The sequence below is a fragment of the Dermacentor albipictus genome, chromosome 5 (assembly GCF_038994185.2).
Source record: "Dermacentor albipictus isolate Rhodes 1998 colony chromosome 5, USDA_Dalb.pri_finalv2, whole genome shotgun sequence".
NCBI classification, from domain to species: Eukaryota; Metazoa; Arthropoda; class Arachnida; order Ixodida; family Ixodidae; genus Dermacentor; species Dermacentor albipictus.
Genome location: NC_091825.1, coordinates 157,702,309 through 157,718,515, shown reverse-complemented (window position 1 = coordinate 157,718,515; position 16,207 = coordinate 157,702,309). Strand labels below are relative to the sequence as shown.

The 16,207-nt window shown below is 48.6% G+C and overlaps 1 protein-coding gene across 2 annotated transcripts in view; it reads right to left on the bottom strand.

The window, feature by feature from the left end:
- Positions 1–56: 56 nt before the first annotated feature.
- LOC135902297 (superoxide dismutase [Cu-Zn]-like) overlaps positions 57–16,207 on the bottom strand; it is a 43,564-nt gene continuing 27,413 nt past the window's right edge. For both annotated transcript variants that reach the window (XM_065432262.1, XM_065432261.2), the window contains one exon: positions 57–295. In XM_065432262.1, the coding sequence (XP_065288334.1) occupies positions 185–295 (111 nt within the window). In that variant the 3' untranslated portion in view covers positions 57–184. The remainder of the gene's footprint in view (positions 296–16,207) is intronic.

Below are 16,207 nucleotides of genomic sequence, written 5' to 3'. Positions count from 1 at the left end.
GCGCATGCGCGGTTACATGTTCACGTCGTCGTCGTCGGTTTGGGTTTGATGCTTCCTTTTAATTATTGTGTCTTTATTAAACAAAGTAAGGTGAAGAAAAATTTGTCTTTCGACGAAAGAACGCCTCGCAGGCGCGAGTCTGGCGAGGCTCCGTGCAGCGGCGCGGGTGGAGCTCCTCCTGCCGTCAGTAGGGAGCGATGCCGATGACTCCGCAGCCGAGCCTGCCGCCCGCGTTGCCCGTCGAGCGGCTATCGGGGTGCGTGGTTCGTCCCAGGTCGTCTTCGCGCTCGTGCACCTGCATGACCGGGCAGTTTCGTGCGAAACGAAGAAGATAGAACATAGAAACCTTCGTAAGTTTCTGGAGTTTGGGGGTTTACGGTTGCTTGTAGGATGGCGAAAGAATGGTGCTTTTCAAGCGAATGAAAATAAATATGCATTGCACCTAGCATCAATATAACGTTTCCCATATGGATTCCGTTAACCATCATGAGACTCTCTAAAGAGGCATTTTTGTATGTCATGTGCAAGAACTTGGCCACCATGGTCGGCAGTCAAGCACACGAAATTGCGCTCAGCAAAACAACACCACTATACCGTTGAATCACTCCGGTGTGATTTAGAAAGGCCTATAACAGGAATTAATTCCTGAACACGTGATGAATATCTTACGATGAGGAAGTAGAAAATTGTTGGTATTGGTTGATTGCTGATAACAGCACACTGAAAACGAATACGAAGGCGAGCGACACAGCAGAGCGCTTGAGCTTAAGTTGTTATTTCCTCTGCAAATGTGGCACCTATTCAATGTGGGGGATAAGATAAGAATTGGGCGATTCGCGCAAAATGACAAGAAGTTTCGAAAATAAAAACTGTCGTACTGAGGAAAGGCATGTTAATACATGATCAGAACGGTCATCATACAGAAGTGAATCGAAAAATGATTGAAAAGATAAATAGTCGCAGTTTCACTCGAAAGGCGAAGCATCGAAATTGCGATAGCAAATTAGAAAAAAGCTATACGAAGTAAAGATAGCAGTTTATAAAGTTGTAAACATTCGCTTACTAACTAAATTAACAAACATGCACGTGCGCACAAGCAAAGATGAACACGTCTCACTCGATGACCGCAGAAACTCGTTGTCAAAACGCTGGAGTGAGGAAGCGTGGCAGCAGCAGCGAAAAAATGGACCTGCGTGCTGCCTCTCGTTTTAACGCGAAATAAGCGGCCAAATCATAGCGCCCACGAAGCTATGAGCCCTTGGTGCACCTAGACTTTGTACTCATAGCAGATCGCTTTCTACGCTTTAAAAGAAGTTTACACACTTTGGAGTGTATATTTGCCACACAACAATAATGGTCATCCGCCTTGCCCGCATTTCCTTTCTTCAAAACGCTGCGCTCGTTACTTTCCTGTCGAGAATGCTCTGTCATGCTGATAACGCGCATGGAGTTCGTGACTTCGAAGTAGCTGGCTCCCAGCGTTAAAGAAGGGAAATGCGGGCAAGACAGATGACGATTATTGTTATGTGGCAAATGTACACCCCAAGGAGTGCAACTGTTTTTACAGTGTAGATGGGGCCTGCGCGGCCGCGCCGTACGCAGCCACCGCCGGAGTAGAGCCCTCCCCCCATCCTCCCTCCGCTCCCTCCGGGTGCCTTGCGTGCGACAGAAGAAGGCGCGCTTCTTCCCCGCTTTCCTTTCTTGCACACGCGACATTCAGCCGCTATCGTCGGCTCATCCTGGCACGTTTTCAATCGTACACACAGTATACGGCACTTGGACTTAATACGGAACACCACGGCGTCGGCGACGACTAGGGAAGAAATGCGCCTGGAGTGTCTATATAATTGCTATCGCACAACAACAACAACAACAACAACAACAACAACAATAATAATAATAATAATAATAATGATCGTAATATATTTTTATACATGTAGACCATACGAGTCAAGAATACATCATTTCATAGCATTGCAACCATTCAAATGACCGTACCCCGAACGTGGAAGCACCAAAGGAAAGCAGGAAGGGGACATTCATGCCGGGGCCAAGGTTGCTTATAGCGACCTCGAGCAAATCTCTTACAAGCAAGCGGAAAGTAGTCCGTTGTTTCCGGCTCACTGCAGCACTGTATATACAAAGGAGATCCCACCAAACCAGAACTGCGCAGATCGAAATTTAGTAGCGGTGCCTGGCAGCATAACCTCTCTAATTTAAGTTAAGATTTCCGTGTCGGGCAGAATTTGTGGCTACAGGGGAATAGTAGGTGACGGTAGTCAGAATGTGAGACCAGGCTAGATTTATAAAACTCATTCAGCATCAGTAATATTCGAAATATTGCCGCAGTGGTATTGATTGTTGAGGGAAATACAAATTACAGGGCCACCCAGAGAATCGTTTGCGAGTGAGGGATCATCCAGCGAGGTATTAAGCAGTCGTTAAGGTAGAAGCTTAGCATATTTTGCGTAAATATTATCAAAAATATTTTCATGGGGTGTCGTGACGTTGTATCACCAGCTGAAGTTACTACAGCAATTTTTCCACTCAAGGGCTCGAGTAGCCTCTGCGCAAGAACCACCTGTGGCGTACGAAAACGGGGCCAATGGACATTAAAAAATGAAGTCGGCTGCCTTCAATAGCTGTCTGGAGTCTTGTGGAATGAGATTCCTGCAGTCGCAGAACGGTTTTGACTGTTAGCAGTCGAAATCTCGCCATTACCGAAGGCACTCACGCTTCCAGGTACAGCACAGCGTTTCTATACGAACTTTGGCAGCCCAAGACAAAGGTGGAGCGCATAACGCTCGAGTAGAACGAAGGGAGCAATTTTCGAGAAAGCATGGAATGCCCGTAGGCGGCGACAACAGCTGTCAATCGCACAGGTCCTTGCTGATTACTTAGGGTGACATGACCTGAACCGCACATTGCCTGAATGGTTGGGCCCGCGACGTGAAATAAGTTGACCGATTTCTCCTTGGCATGGCGGTGATAGGTGGCCAGTTTCCATTTGATGGTATGGTGCTTTTATTGAGCTACATGAAACAACGACTGAGAGTGTGAATTTTTTACATTTACAAGCAGCTCTTGGCGCCGCGTTATTGTTCATTGTCAGTAGGAACACTCGCAAGAAACTGCTGGTTGTGTGATTTCTCTGTCCCGTTTGTGTCCCACCGAGACACTTCTCACTATCGTGATCAATAAGGTACTGCGGGCAAAGGTATTACTAACATAGATAACATTTTGCATACGGACAGTATACTAGAAAGTTATGAATAACGCAACGACATACAATGGGGAAATATTAGAGTGTTCGAGTGACGTTCGGTGCATTCAAGTGCTTGTTTGAGTAAAGCGTCATCCAACTCACAGCTCGCGGGACACGCTGTTGCATAGATCAAGTGGCAGCAACACCATGACAAGAAAACAGAAGATAAAATGAAAAACAGAGCGAGAGAAGAAGAAAAGTAAAATGAAGCGAAAAAGAGGGCATTGGGGGCAGACATATGGCTATATTTGGGTCATGGACGTCTTCATAAATTGCATCTGCACTGCACGCATATTTATTATAATGCTTGTCTTCCTTTTTTGCATGTGCTGCGTCCATTCTTGGGCTATTCATAACTTCAAGTGTGTAACAATTCAGTTCTTGAGAAAGGTTGCGAAATAGTTCCGTTAAGTGCCCCCGTAATTTTATGCGCGCGTCGGGAAATCGTTCACGGAAACAAGCAGCTGTTGCAACGCAGGGCAGCTCGATCAGAACGACCGGTGTCCGCTGTAGCCACGTTCTGCGTACGAAAATGAGTTACGTCAGTGGACGCTGTTGCGCACAGAAAGAAGCACGGTAACAAAGGCTTCTGCAGACTGCCGCTCCTAATATGGCCGGCCAGTGGCGATCGTGGTCCAAACATAGCATTGTCCTCGAGAAGCGTGTGCTGTTACGAAAGTCTGTCTCTCCGAACAATTGAAATCTCTGGTTGGTGCAGGCAAATTACGGGAGAGTTAATGTTCCAAAGACTCAATGGAAGGAATTACATGGGCTGTGTTTTGCAACAGCATGCGCTTTTTGCTTCGAGTGCCTTAAGCTATTGTCGAAGGCGGAGACGACTTTTGCAAGATGAAGCTCCGAAGCATTGTCTTAATTATCCTTAAGAAGCTAAGGCTGTTAACCAATGCAATATGGTGGTTAGTACGTCGGCTGTAGGCTTCATGGGGGTAGTATTTGTGTGCGCTTTCAGGTCTGGAGAACGATTCGACGCAGTAGGGAAGGAGCACGCAGCAGTGACAATGGTAAGAAAGGAGAGTAAAAACGAGTATAATCGGTCCGCCCGTCATCCTATTTAAAGGTGACATGGTCTTTCGAAGTTTCTATGTGAAGGGCATGCGTCTAACGGGAACAGTTCTTATATGTTGTCGGTAGCTCTGGAATACGAAGTTACTATTTCGTTATGTCGTCACGAAGGAAAAAGCTGACTTGAGACAACTAATGGCTGGAATAAAGCGCAGTAAAACGGGACGTATAGCTATGGTGTGATGGAACATTGCTGTGTGTCATCCGACAGCGGAAACATGGCTATTTTTGCGATAGTGACCTGAAGTGCTAGAGCACACCAGTGTACTGCTGCGTCATTCGTCGCTGCAGCCTGGCGTCACTGTTTCCAAGTGTGTCATATCGCCGTAAAACAGGGCTTCCACGATAAACCATTGCAGTTGTCGTGGAGGCCCTGTTTATTACGACCTTGTGGCGCTCGTGGGCTGCTTGCAGCAATTTTTTTCTTACGTGCTCCGACATTTTGATATCTGTATGGCAGAGACATGTACAAATGGCGACAACTACATGTCGTTTTTTTTTCTTCCTCCAGGAGAACGGCTAGTACAATTCCAAGCTTATTAAGACTGAAACCATTGGACATTTTCCGCTGTATTCCTTCTCTTCAGCGTTCGTTTGGGGTGAGATATCTACTTGATGCTGGCAAAACTCCTCATGGGTGCCCATGAATTTTTAACGGGAAAGCGTTAAGGGACCCGTGTCGCAGAAACTCTGCTGCCAGCGCCAGTGGCGGCGATCTCGAGAAAATGATCTCGAATTACGCATACTGATCGACCCAGGGCCTCCACGTGGCGCAGAAACGTTACTGAACTAGTTGAATTTCTCAAAGTAGAAATGCACCAGAAAACTCCTAAAGTACGACTTACACACAACCTACAGACGGGACAGCTTTGGACTGTAATTTGAATATACAAAAAAAAAACATAATTCTGTTACGCCGACGCTCGAACACAAACCCCTTTCAACGCGACGTTTTCCAGCATCCGTTTGAGGTCTGTCTTAGTAGGAGCGGCGCGGCCCGCTCGGTTTCTTGCAAAGCCATAAAAAAAAGAAGAAGAAAAGCTCGCCGTCGTGCATAGCGGTCGCCGTCAGCGTTTCCAGGAAAACATTACATTTACATAAGCTGCAGTTGCCAGGAAGCGTGAGAAGCAGTCAGGGATCTTTGAATGCTATCGCGTTCCACTCTTAAAGGCGAAGCTTAAGCGTCCTTCCAAATTTTCTTTAGATGTTAGCACTTTTCTGGCTAACGCAGGGTAAAGGATGCTCGGGCAGCCCACCTTGCACAGTGCAGGTTTTTTGTGAGCTGTCTCCAACTCTGTGTCTTGTCGTTCAGAGTGAAGAAAAAAGAACAACTAAAACATTCATGTATGTGTCAAACGAAAGCCGCCATCGAAAAAGTGACCAAGGTTCTCCCGTTATCTTGCTACGCGGGCAACACACCGCTCCATTACAGCACACCATTTACCATCCACATTCCAGCGTATTTGCAAGCGTCACTGTTGGGGCGGGTGGTGGTGGCGGCGTTGTCGCAGGTGGGGTTAGTCTGGCATACATAGCCGGCAATTGTTCCGCCTGAGCCGCCTACCATTTGAGATCAGAGGTGTGTCACCAGGTGCCGATGAGCCCCGTGTCTTGCAGGAAGGCAGTCAGCAGTCGTTGCACTCTCTTTCTGATTGTACTGGGCCATCCCGGGAATACCACGCATTCAATGGTCCTGTGCGTAAGACCACTCTTTTGTAAGCTGTCGACAATCGCTTTTCCGTCTTTGTCGAACTGCGGGCATAGCCAAATGAAATGTTCAATGCCGTCGATATAACCACAGAAGGCACATAGCGGGAAGTGCATCGCCCATTCTTGAAGAACCACGCCGGGGTGTACGCGAAGTCAGTTCTTATGCGGTTGAACCGCGTCGCTTCCTCGCGAGTAAGCCATGGGTCACACAGACTTGCTCGCTTGATGTGGAGTCTCGTGGATCACTCTAAAGTGATTGCGGATTGCATCCTCAGAGTTCGGAAAAATATTTGGCGCTCTCACTTTTGGGGCACCTGTCAGCGCTAGGCGTGCAAGAGCGCCAACTTTTTCGTTTCGTCCAATTCCTACGTGGGATGGGATCCATTGGAATTTAACGTTATATCCCTTGCTAATTAGATCTTTAATCGGGGACAGAGATTGCCTTGTAGACTTTTCTCGAGGTAGGCCACAATGTAATCATTGTAACGCTGACTTTGAGTTCGTCACCACCGCGACATCTAATGCAGAATAGACCTGTTTATGCAAAGCCGCAGTAATTGCGGCGCTTTCTACTGTCGTAGACGAAACTACGCGACGATCCAGGCGGCCAGTCCATGTCACATCAAGGGAGAGTATTGAGAATGCCGCTACGCAGCTATTTGCGTGCACACCGACCCGTCTGTGCACAGTTGTAGTCAACGTTTTCCGATTATGTTGCTCGTAGGTGGCTCGAATACACTGTGCTCAAGTGGTCTAGCACAAGTAACTTTGCTTCGGCAGTTGAAATGGTGCCTTTCGCCGGCAGCTGGGCTACGCTGAGGTTGCAGGTAACGCCCGAAAAAGACCATGGCGGATCGAGACGACTTCGTTTGGGCCACTACAATCCTAAAAATAAGAAGGTGTTCAGCGCCGCATTGAAATGGGAGAGAGTTCTTGCTCTTAGACGCCGGAGAATCACCGCGCCTGCGGGGGACTCACTCGCACATCCTTAATAACTGCGTCAACAAGGCCTGATATGCCAAAAGGAGGAGTGTAAGAGACTCTGCTTCATTAGTAACCTTCTTGTTTGAAGCCTCCCGAGGTACACAGCGTAGCACCGTGACCACAGCGAATACCACACGCTGGCAGTTTTGTTGCTGACTGATTACAAGTGTTATTTGAAGTCGAGTCAATGTGGCCGCAGAGGTGGGCTTTTCGGACTCCTTTGGAACAGCGGCGTTGACCATTCAAGTTGGCTCAATAACTTCTTTTGTCAGTTTGAGACGTGGAAAATTCGATGCGTATTCTGTTTTCAAACCACCTAGTTGTGGGGCAGTGGACGTCGTCTTCTTGTTCGATGGTTCGCTTGCATCCTTTGGACCCAAGGCAAACATCTTACAATCCTTCGCTGAGCAGCTGTGCTGCAGGACATCGTCCGTAACTGGTTAGTTGGTTGCCGCCGCAGTTAGCACGTACGAAATGTTATTTACTTGCACATGTCTTAAAGTCATGATGTATGCCATTTATGGACAACGCACGTCTCACCGATTCCCAGGAACGTGCACCCGAACTTCCACTTCGGACGGCGACAAGACCGAGCGCGCAGGCGCTCGCGAAGAAGTATGAGCACCACACAAATGTCTTGTACTTAGACATGGCCAACACCGCAAGAAGCACCGCATTCGTCACCAGCGTATTCGATTATCACGGGACCAAAATGAATGCGTCATCAGTTTCCATAGCGAGCGCTGCGGAGGCAGTGGAATTAGCGCTAGCGTTCGCCATCCCTACGAGTCCACACTGGGAGTGTGTCATAGTGCTGACGGGCTCTCAGGCTGCATGCCGAAATTGTTCTAGGGCTAAAATTTCCTGGGTCGCACATCGCATTCTGTGTAGCGCACACCAGCTTCCACCATATATACAAATTGTGTGGACATCGAGGCATGTGTCCTTATGCGGCAATCAGCAGGCACATGCCTACGCCCGAGCGCATGCATACCTAAAGCCGTGAGAGGGACCCGCCAAACAGTTCTATCCCGAGCCGCTATCATTAAACTACACGCACAACCTACAATACTCGCTTTTCACGAAGAATATTATCACCGCCTGATAATGCTCTGACGCGACAGGAAGCCGTAATATGGCGGAAACTCCAAACAAACGCATATCCACACTTGAGTCTTTACAACGGCATGTACCCTGCACTGTTTTCATATAAATTTGTCCACTGCGACCAATGTGCTACGCTTTGCCACATGGTATGGGCTTGCGCAAGCACACCAGACCTCGCACCCATGACAAATCCCACCACACAACAATAAGAGGCAGCGCTGTCCAGCTCCCGCTTGACAGACCAGCTCAACCTGGTCAACCGAGCGAGAAGGGCAGCTAAGGCCACTAGATTCTTGTACTGAGGGGACTACCCACTGCAGAGCGGAGGAGCTACCTACGCTCGTGTGCTCTTTTGTATAATTTTAACCATTTCTCTTTCTTTCTTACATTCATGAGACCCCCCACGGCACTTACATCTCTGTTCCCCACGACAGTACTTAGCTACATGTCCGAAGCACCGGCACTCAAAACAGCGAGGTGGTGTATCCACGTAGCCGGCACGCTCATGTCTGCTAAAGCCGAGGTTAACTTTCTACGGGCGTTCAGAATTTGTAGCATATGTGAGAACCACAAAGTTGGTGTGTCTTGACTTCCAACCAGATGAAGAGGTTTGGAACCAACGGATGATTCTTACATGGAATACTACCTGAAGTCTCAGGTACCTGAGCGGTTCTTCATGCGAATACCATTTTGGTACTCCTCTAACGATATACATGTTTTTCATATAACTGTGTGGGAAACGGCAGATATGGCTATACCGCCAATTTTCTTGGCCTCTAGAAGGACGTTAGCTTGTCCTTCTGTCTCTACATCCAAGAGCAATGGTCCCTGTGTTGTGAAATGGCTCCTGACTGGGACTCCACCGAGAATCGTTTTAATCTCAGAATATATATAGGACAACTGGGTTTACTTGCCTTGAATCAGTTCTTTCAGATGTTGGAGTGAATAACGCTGGAATGCCCACTATCGTGTCTTTACGATGGGGCACATTACAAAAGCCACCCTCGTCCATATCTAGGCCTAAAACGTTCGTCTCGTCGTCCCCGATGATTGCTGACTCGTCCTCAGAATTCCCAATGTCTTGCCGCTTGCAGGCAGGCAAGCTTGTGCAAACTAGCCGGCGTTTGTGAGCCGGTGTCACCCTTTGGGAAGTCATGGTGGAGTGCTCGTCGGTGCCAGCTTGGGTCCTTCTGGCGTCTTTCGAGGTGGCGACGGGCGCAGCACCCGTCGGTCTCCGATTAGGAAGGCACCTTTTTCGAGTCATCCGACGTTTTATTTATTTATTTATTTACTTGATACTGTCAACCCCGTTCTTGGGGTCATTACAGGGAGAGTGATGTGTCAAGAATACATGATACATAATTTTGTCTTTGTCTTTGATACGCAATTTTGTCTTTGAACAGTTCCGGCCAGTAAAATGACCAGGAACTAACTATAGATGCAGGTAGAGCTACTGAGGCAGGTTGCAGCAGCTTTGTCGTCTTCGTCCAAGCGTCAGTGTTGTATATTTGGCTGTTAGCTTTGTATTTACACTTTGAACAATGGGGATCATTAATTTTTCACAAGGTTCGTCTTGTTTGTCTTTTCTTTGGGTTCCAAGCCGCCCAGCCCACCTTCTGCTTAGTTCTTAGCCTGCGGTATTGAAACTTCGTTTGATTCTTCGCCGCAGTGGCTGCTTCGTAAACATCGGCTCGTTCGCCGTGTCCGCGAGCGAGGATTACTGGGCTTCCGGCTAAAGGCGCGGGCGGGTAGAGCGACGCAGTGTTAGCGCTGCGACGCCCAGATTAGTTGAACGAGTGGTTCAGGACGACAAATATAATTTACCCCCCGTCCTTATTATCTTTTCAAGGTATTAAACGCTGTACTGAGTGCCTAAAGTAAGACGAGGCACGCGCGAGCGGATTACTTTTCGAGGCTCATTAAACCGTGCAGGGGGGGATCGAGTCCGATGTACTGATGTGTGTTCAGAGGGCGTGGACGGTTGGGGGCGGGGAGTCGTGTTGCAATTAGCTCCCCGCACGCCACATTGCGCGTACTTGAGCTTGTGTGCTCTTGTTTGCACGGTCGCTTCATACAATAAGGTACTGTGGTCAGGCCTGGCACCCACGCGTGCGTCACGCGATAAGTGTCGTGCACGGTATTAAACGTGCACGCACACTGCCCAAAAGAGACGTAATTTTGACCTTCTTTAGCAACAAGCAGCCATCCGAAGAACCAAGTGAAAGAAAGGGATGGAACGACAAGAAAAAAGAAAAAATACTATAGGAAAAAGACTTTAACGACCTACAGCCCTGTATGCCGACCTGACAAGAAGCTTACGGCTTGGTGCTCAAAACGGGATCTGTGAAAAATGAAATGCATACTTATCGGCCCAGCGCGCACGGGGGCATACACGGTCATACACGTGCATGAAAAGGCCAGTTCGCGAATTCCGGTTCAAACCGGAGCCTGACGAAAGAATTTTGCGAAGTGGGGCGACTCAGTGCAAGGAGATCGTCTGTGGGTCTCTAGTGCTTGACCTAAGAGAGTGCAGAGCTAACGCCACACAAAAGACTCATGTTATTTGGCAAGCATAGCTAGCAGAGGGTGAACTCACTCGCTTTCTTTTTTGACAGAGGCACGGTAATGCGTGAGGGATCTGCTATCATATAATGTGGCCAGCATTTGAAGCAAACGTTTGCACATGGCGCTCGAAAGCCCCGTTAAATGGAGTGTTCAATAACACATGGCGTGCCATTACTAACGGGTCCGGCACGCGAGGCACCGATCTCCGGTGTCAGGAGATATGCTTTGAATTTGGGTTCATGCGCACTTGCAGCCTACGGCTTGCCCTCTCGAACAATTGATTGGTCCGCATTTTTAGCCTCTGCGAACACTGAATGCAAAGGCGCTCTTGCACTTTGCACAGAGCTTGTGATTGCGGGCGCAATGCATGCTGCTATGAGCTGCTTCTCATGGTCAGCAACTCGCACGTATTTTGACATTGAATTGTAAAGGCGTCATGCAGTACATCGGCGCGCCGAGATGAGATACAGACGCTCAAAGTCGATTCTAGACCACAGGCAGGCAAAGCGCACCTAGGACAGCATACGTCGTCGCATAACAAATTAGGCAGCGAACGATACAAATCATTCTGCAACTCGTTGGACTCCCAAAAGCACTCTCTTGCGTATGGCCAACTCTGCAGTGCCTTCGCTCTCCTCAGCAACGCCACACTTTTAGGGCACTGGCTCTCCACCAAGGATGCGAGAAGTAGATGTTGAAGAAGACTTTTTTTAGACAATTGCAGATGACAGAGTGCTACTAAATGATCTGGAATTGTACGATGTCCCTTTGCAAGATGCAAGATTCATCAATGAACGAATCTTTCTCCATGGGAAGAACTGGAGGCTGCTCTAGCCATTTGAAGGCGTTCCTATTCGCCCGGACCCAACAGTATGACGTACTATGCTCTACGCTACCTTGATCATGAAGCATGAGAGGTCCTGCTGCATCATCTCAACATTTGATGGAGGGACCGGGTTGTTGCCTCCAAGGGGAAGCATAGCCGTCTCGTCCCAGTCCTAAAGTGAAGAAAGTCTCTATTTGAACTAACATCACATCGGCATATTGCTCTCGCCAGCTGTGTTGGCAAGTTGATGAAAAGAATGATCCTCACACGCCTCCACTGGTTTCTTAACCTTACTATGTTTATCCAAAGGTAACCACAGGCTTTCGTTCATCGGTCGACAACGTCATTGACCTTGTGTCTTCGACTCAACAACATAGATCCTTTAAATACTTCACTGTAGGGCTTTATTTAGACTTGAGGGGCGCGTATGCTAATGTTCTCATGAAGCCATCCTTGATGCGCGCGTGCCTGCAGAAATCGGAGGCCGCTCTTTTTGGTGGATTCGGAGTTACCTGACCCGAAGGAGCTTCTTTGTATTCACCGAGGACGGTAAAACAACCGACCACTACACCAGCCGTGGCGTTCCACAAGGCGGCGTTTTAGCCTAGTTTTGTTCAACCTATACGAGAACGTGAGTAGAATGATAAACAGGGTCTCCCAGAAGAGGCACGGCATGAGAGAAGACGACACTCTCAAGCTCCTCAACAGCCTGATCGTCAGCAGAATCATGTACTCGCTACCCTACCAAGTGAGGACTAAAACGACCAATGAAGAGATCGAAGTCGTCCTGAGGAAAGCCTACAAGATGGCGCTGCACCTGCCGAGAAACACCTCCAACGAAAAGCTGATGCAACTAGGGGTGAGCAACACCTTCGTCGAAATGGCGGAAGCACAGCGGAAGGCGCAAATGAAAAGACTAACGGGGACCTACACGGGGCGAAACCTGATCGGTAGGCTGGGCTTCGAAATAGGAGACGTCGACCGGTACGAGTACGTACCAGCGGGAATTAGGAAAACCTTTAACGTAAAGCCTATACCGAAGAACATGGATCCTAGGCTCCACGAAGGCAGAAGGAAAGCTAGGGCCGAATACATAGAAAAGACAGTGGCTAGAGAAGAGAACACGCCCCTCTTCACGGACGCTAGCATAACTGTAATAGGAAGCGAGGCAAAGGCCATCGCGGTAGTAATGAACAAGGAGGAAAAGCTTGTCTCGTGCGTCTCGGCCGAGATATGGAGCGTAGCTGAAGCCGAGGAAATCGCCGTGGCGCTGGCGGCGATGCAAGGCTATAAGGGGAATAAATCTCTAAATATTCTCACAGACTCGAAAGAGACCTGTCGCAACTATATGAGGGGCAGAATATGCAAAACTGCCCTTAGGATCCTCAGAGGGAGTAACCCGTCGGAGGAGGCGGAAATCAAACACAATCTGATCTGGATACCTGGGCACGAGGGCATAAGGGGTAACGAGGCGGCGGACGGTCTAGCTCGAGCTAATAGATTCCGAGCTGGGCAGCAGCAGGAGTACCGCGCTAGTTACGCCGGGATCCTCAGTGACAGTTATTCGGAATTACTGCAACACTACAGGGGGACTAGATTCAAGTACCCACCGCCCCATAAAGCGCTGACGAAGGAGGAAGCAACGGGCTGGCGTAGGCTCCAGACAAACACCTTCCCCAACCTTTTCATATTAAACAAGATGTTCCCAACGCAGTATAGGGACACCTGCCCCTGGTGCGGGGCTACGCCCACACTCTATCACATAACTTGGGAGTGTGAACGAAACGACGCATTCCGCGATCATAAACCCCCGAGTGCGGAGCATTGGGAGAGCCGGCTCGTCAGCTGCGAGCTAGCCGTCCAAAGAAGGATGGTGAAGCACGCTAGGGACGCGACCAAACTCAGTGGAGCCCTGGACTGAGGGACCACCCGTGCTGAAGAGGCTTCCCTTCGACGAGAAGACAGCGTGACGAAGAGATGACCTCGATCCGCGAGAATTCCATTTTATGCTTCAATAAATGTTTCTCTCTCTCTCTCTCAACCTATACTCCGTTCCATGCATAGCAGTCAACGCTGTGGAAGCTACGCAAGAAGTTCGGGACAGAAAAAAGAAGACGAAGAAGACGAGTTCTAGGTCAGCTGCTATACCTGCTTCGCTCTGTTTTTTTTTCAGTTAAATTTTTGCGTACCGACGCCCCCGTGGTGGATACGGTATCAAAAGCAGTGACGGACGCTCCACCCACCTGCCGCCAAGGTTGGGGGCTGGCCGCCAAGCTGCAGGTCGGTCTGCTGCGCCCGGCCACCTGAACGTGACTCTCCTAAGGTCATCAAGCTGCTCTGACGTCGACGACATGGAATCCAGTGGTGGATATACCGAGGCCGCAAATCGCCGGTTGCAGAGGAAACTTCGTAGGACTTTAAGCGTGAGTGAGCTTAACTACAATAAGCCGCCCTCACAGCAAGCGTACACAATCGCCTATATCCCCGTCGCTGCTACAGGCAACATCAGTTCCCTCAATAGGCACGCTCTCACTGCCTATCTCAAGAGGCTGGCTCCAGGGCAAATCAGATAGGGCCAATTTAATCCCAGAAAAAAACATACTTACTGTTGATGTGACTACACGAACCATCCTCGACACTTTGGAAGCTGTAACTCAGCTACGAAATAGACTTGTCCACTCATTCATCGAACATGGAGGCAGCACAACCTCATGCTTCCTATCACTGCATGATCTACTGCATGATTCCTACTACAGTAGAGTTCACAGTTATTCCGTCGACGTCAATCTGCAAGAAGTTCAAGATCAACCACGTCACAACATCGAGAGAGTCCGGACTTGCGGCCCGCCGTAGCGCAGTGCTTTATGTGCAGCAACAGTCATCAAATCACTGGGCTATATTCCGTGACTGAAAGGCAGCCCTTCAATCACTCTTATCAGCTCTGCGCCGCAGCCCACATGAATAACTGGTAGCAGTAATACTATTAAGCTAACATCAAGCGGTGGACAGAGGCTACGACATTGTATTTCAGTGGCTACTTGGGAACTGCAACATTATTGCCAATACGGACAGCCAATAAAGCTGTCCGTGAGGCACATAGCGAATGCGGAGGTACCTCGATACCATTGTCGACAACGGATGCAGTGCGCCACTTCAGCGGTCTTCCCCATATTATTACTCTAAGAAAAGGGAATACACCGGATTTCATCAACCGGCGCCCATATGCCATGGACGCACATATGATATTACAACTATCATCCGGTTTTAACCGAGGGAAAGAAACGCTACTGCGCCACCTGCAAGTAGGGGTTTCTTTCACAGACGCCTCATCATCATCATCATCAGCCTGGTTACGTCCATTGCAGGGCAAAGGTCTCTCCTATACTTCTCCAACTATCGCGGTCATATACGAATTGTGGCCATGTTATCCCTGCAAACCTCTTAATCTCATCCGCCCACCTAACTTTCTGCCACCCCCTGCTACGCTTCCCTTCTCCGTGAATCCATTCCGTAACTCTTAATGACCATAGGTTATCTTCCCTCCTCATTACATGTCCTGCCCATGCCCATTTCTCTTTCTTGATTTCAACTAAGATGTCATTAACTCGCGTTTGTTCCCTCACCCAATCTGCTTTTTTCTTATCTCTTAACGTTACACCGATCATTCTTTTTTCCATAGCTCGTTGCGTCGTCCTCAAATTAAGTAGAACCATTTCGTAAGCTTCCAGATTTCTGCCCCGTACGTGAGTACTGGTGAGAAGCAGCTGTTATACACTTTTCTCTTGAGGGATAATGGCAACCTGCTGTTCATGATCTGAGAATGCCTGCCAAAAGCACCCCAGCCCATTCTTATTCTTCTGATTCTTTCAGTCTCATGATCCGGATCCGCGGTCACTACCTGTCCTAAGTAGATGTATTCCCTTACCACTTCCAGTGCCTCGCTACCTATCGTAAACTGCTGTTTTCTTCCGAGACTGTTAAAAATTACTTTAATCTTCTGCAGATTAATTTTTAGACCCACCCTTCTGCTTTGCCTCTCTGGGTCAGTGAGCATGTATTGCAGTTGGTCCCCTGAGTTACTAAGCAAGGCAATATCACCAGCGAATCGCAAGTTACTAAGGTATTCTCCATTAACTCTTATCCCCAAGTCTTCCCAATCCAGGTCTCTGAATACCTCCTGTAAACACACTGTGAATAGCATTGGAGAGATCGTATCTCCCTGTTTGACACCTTTCTTTATTGGGATTTTGTTGCTTTCTTTACGGAGGACTACGGTGGCTGTGGAGCTGCTATAGATATCTGTCAGTATTTTTACATACGGCTCGTCTACACCCTGATTCCGTAATGCCTCCATGACTGCTGAGACGACTGCTCATTCCTAATTGGAATGGCGGGCAGTGCCAATTGCAGCACATGTGGTGTCGAAGAAACGACCAAGAGTCTCCTGAGTGACTGCCCCATATACGAATACGAGAGGAGTGCCCTTCGGGCAGTTTTGGGGAACTTGGACGACAGACCTTTCACGGAGGAGATATTCGGTCTTCTCTCTTTCTCTCTCTCTCTGCAAGAAAGATTCGGCTTAAAACCGCGGAGACGAACAAATGTTTCCCATTACATTGTACACACAACTCCTCCTCGCGAAAGAGCTCATCAGCGTTCACTACAAA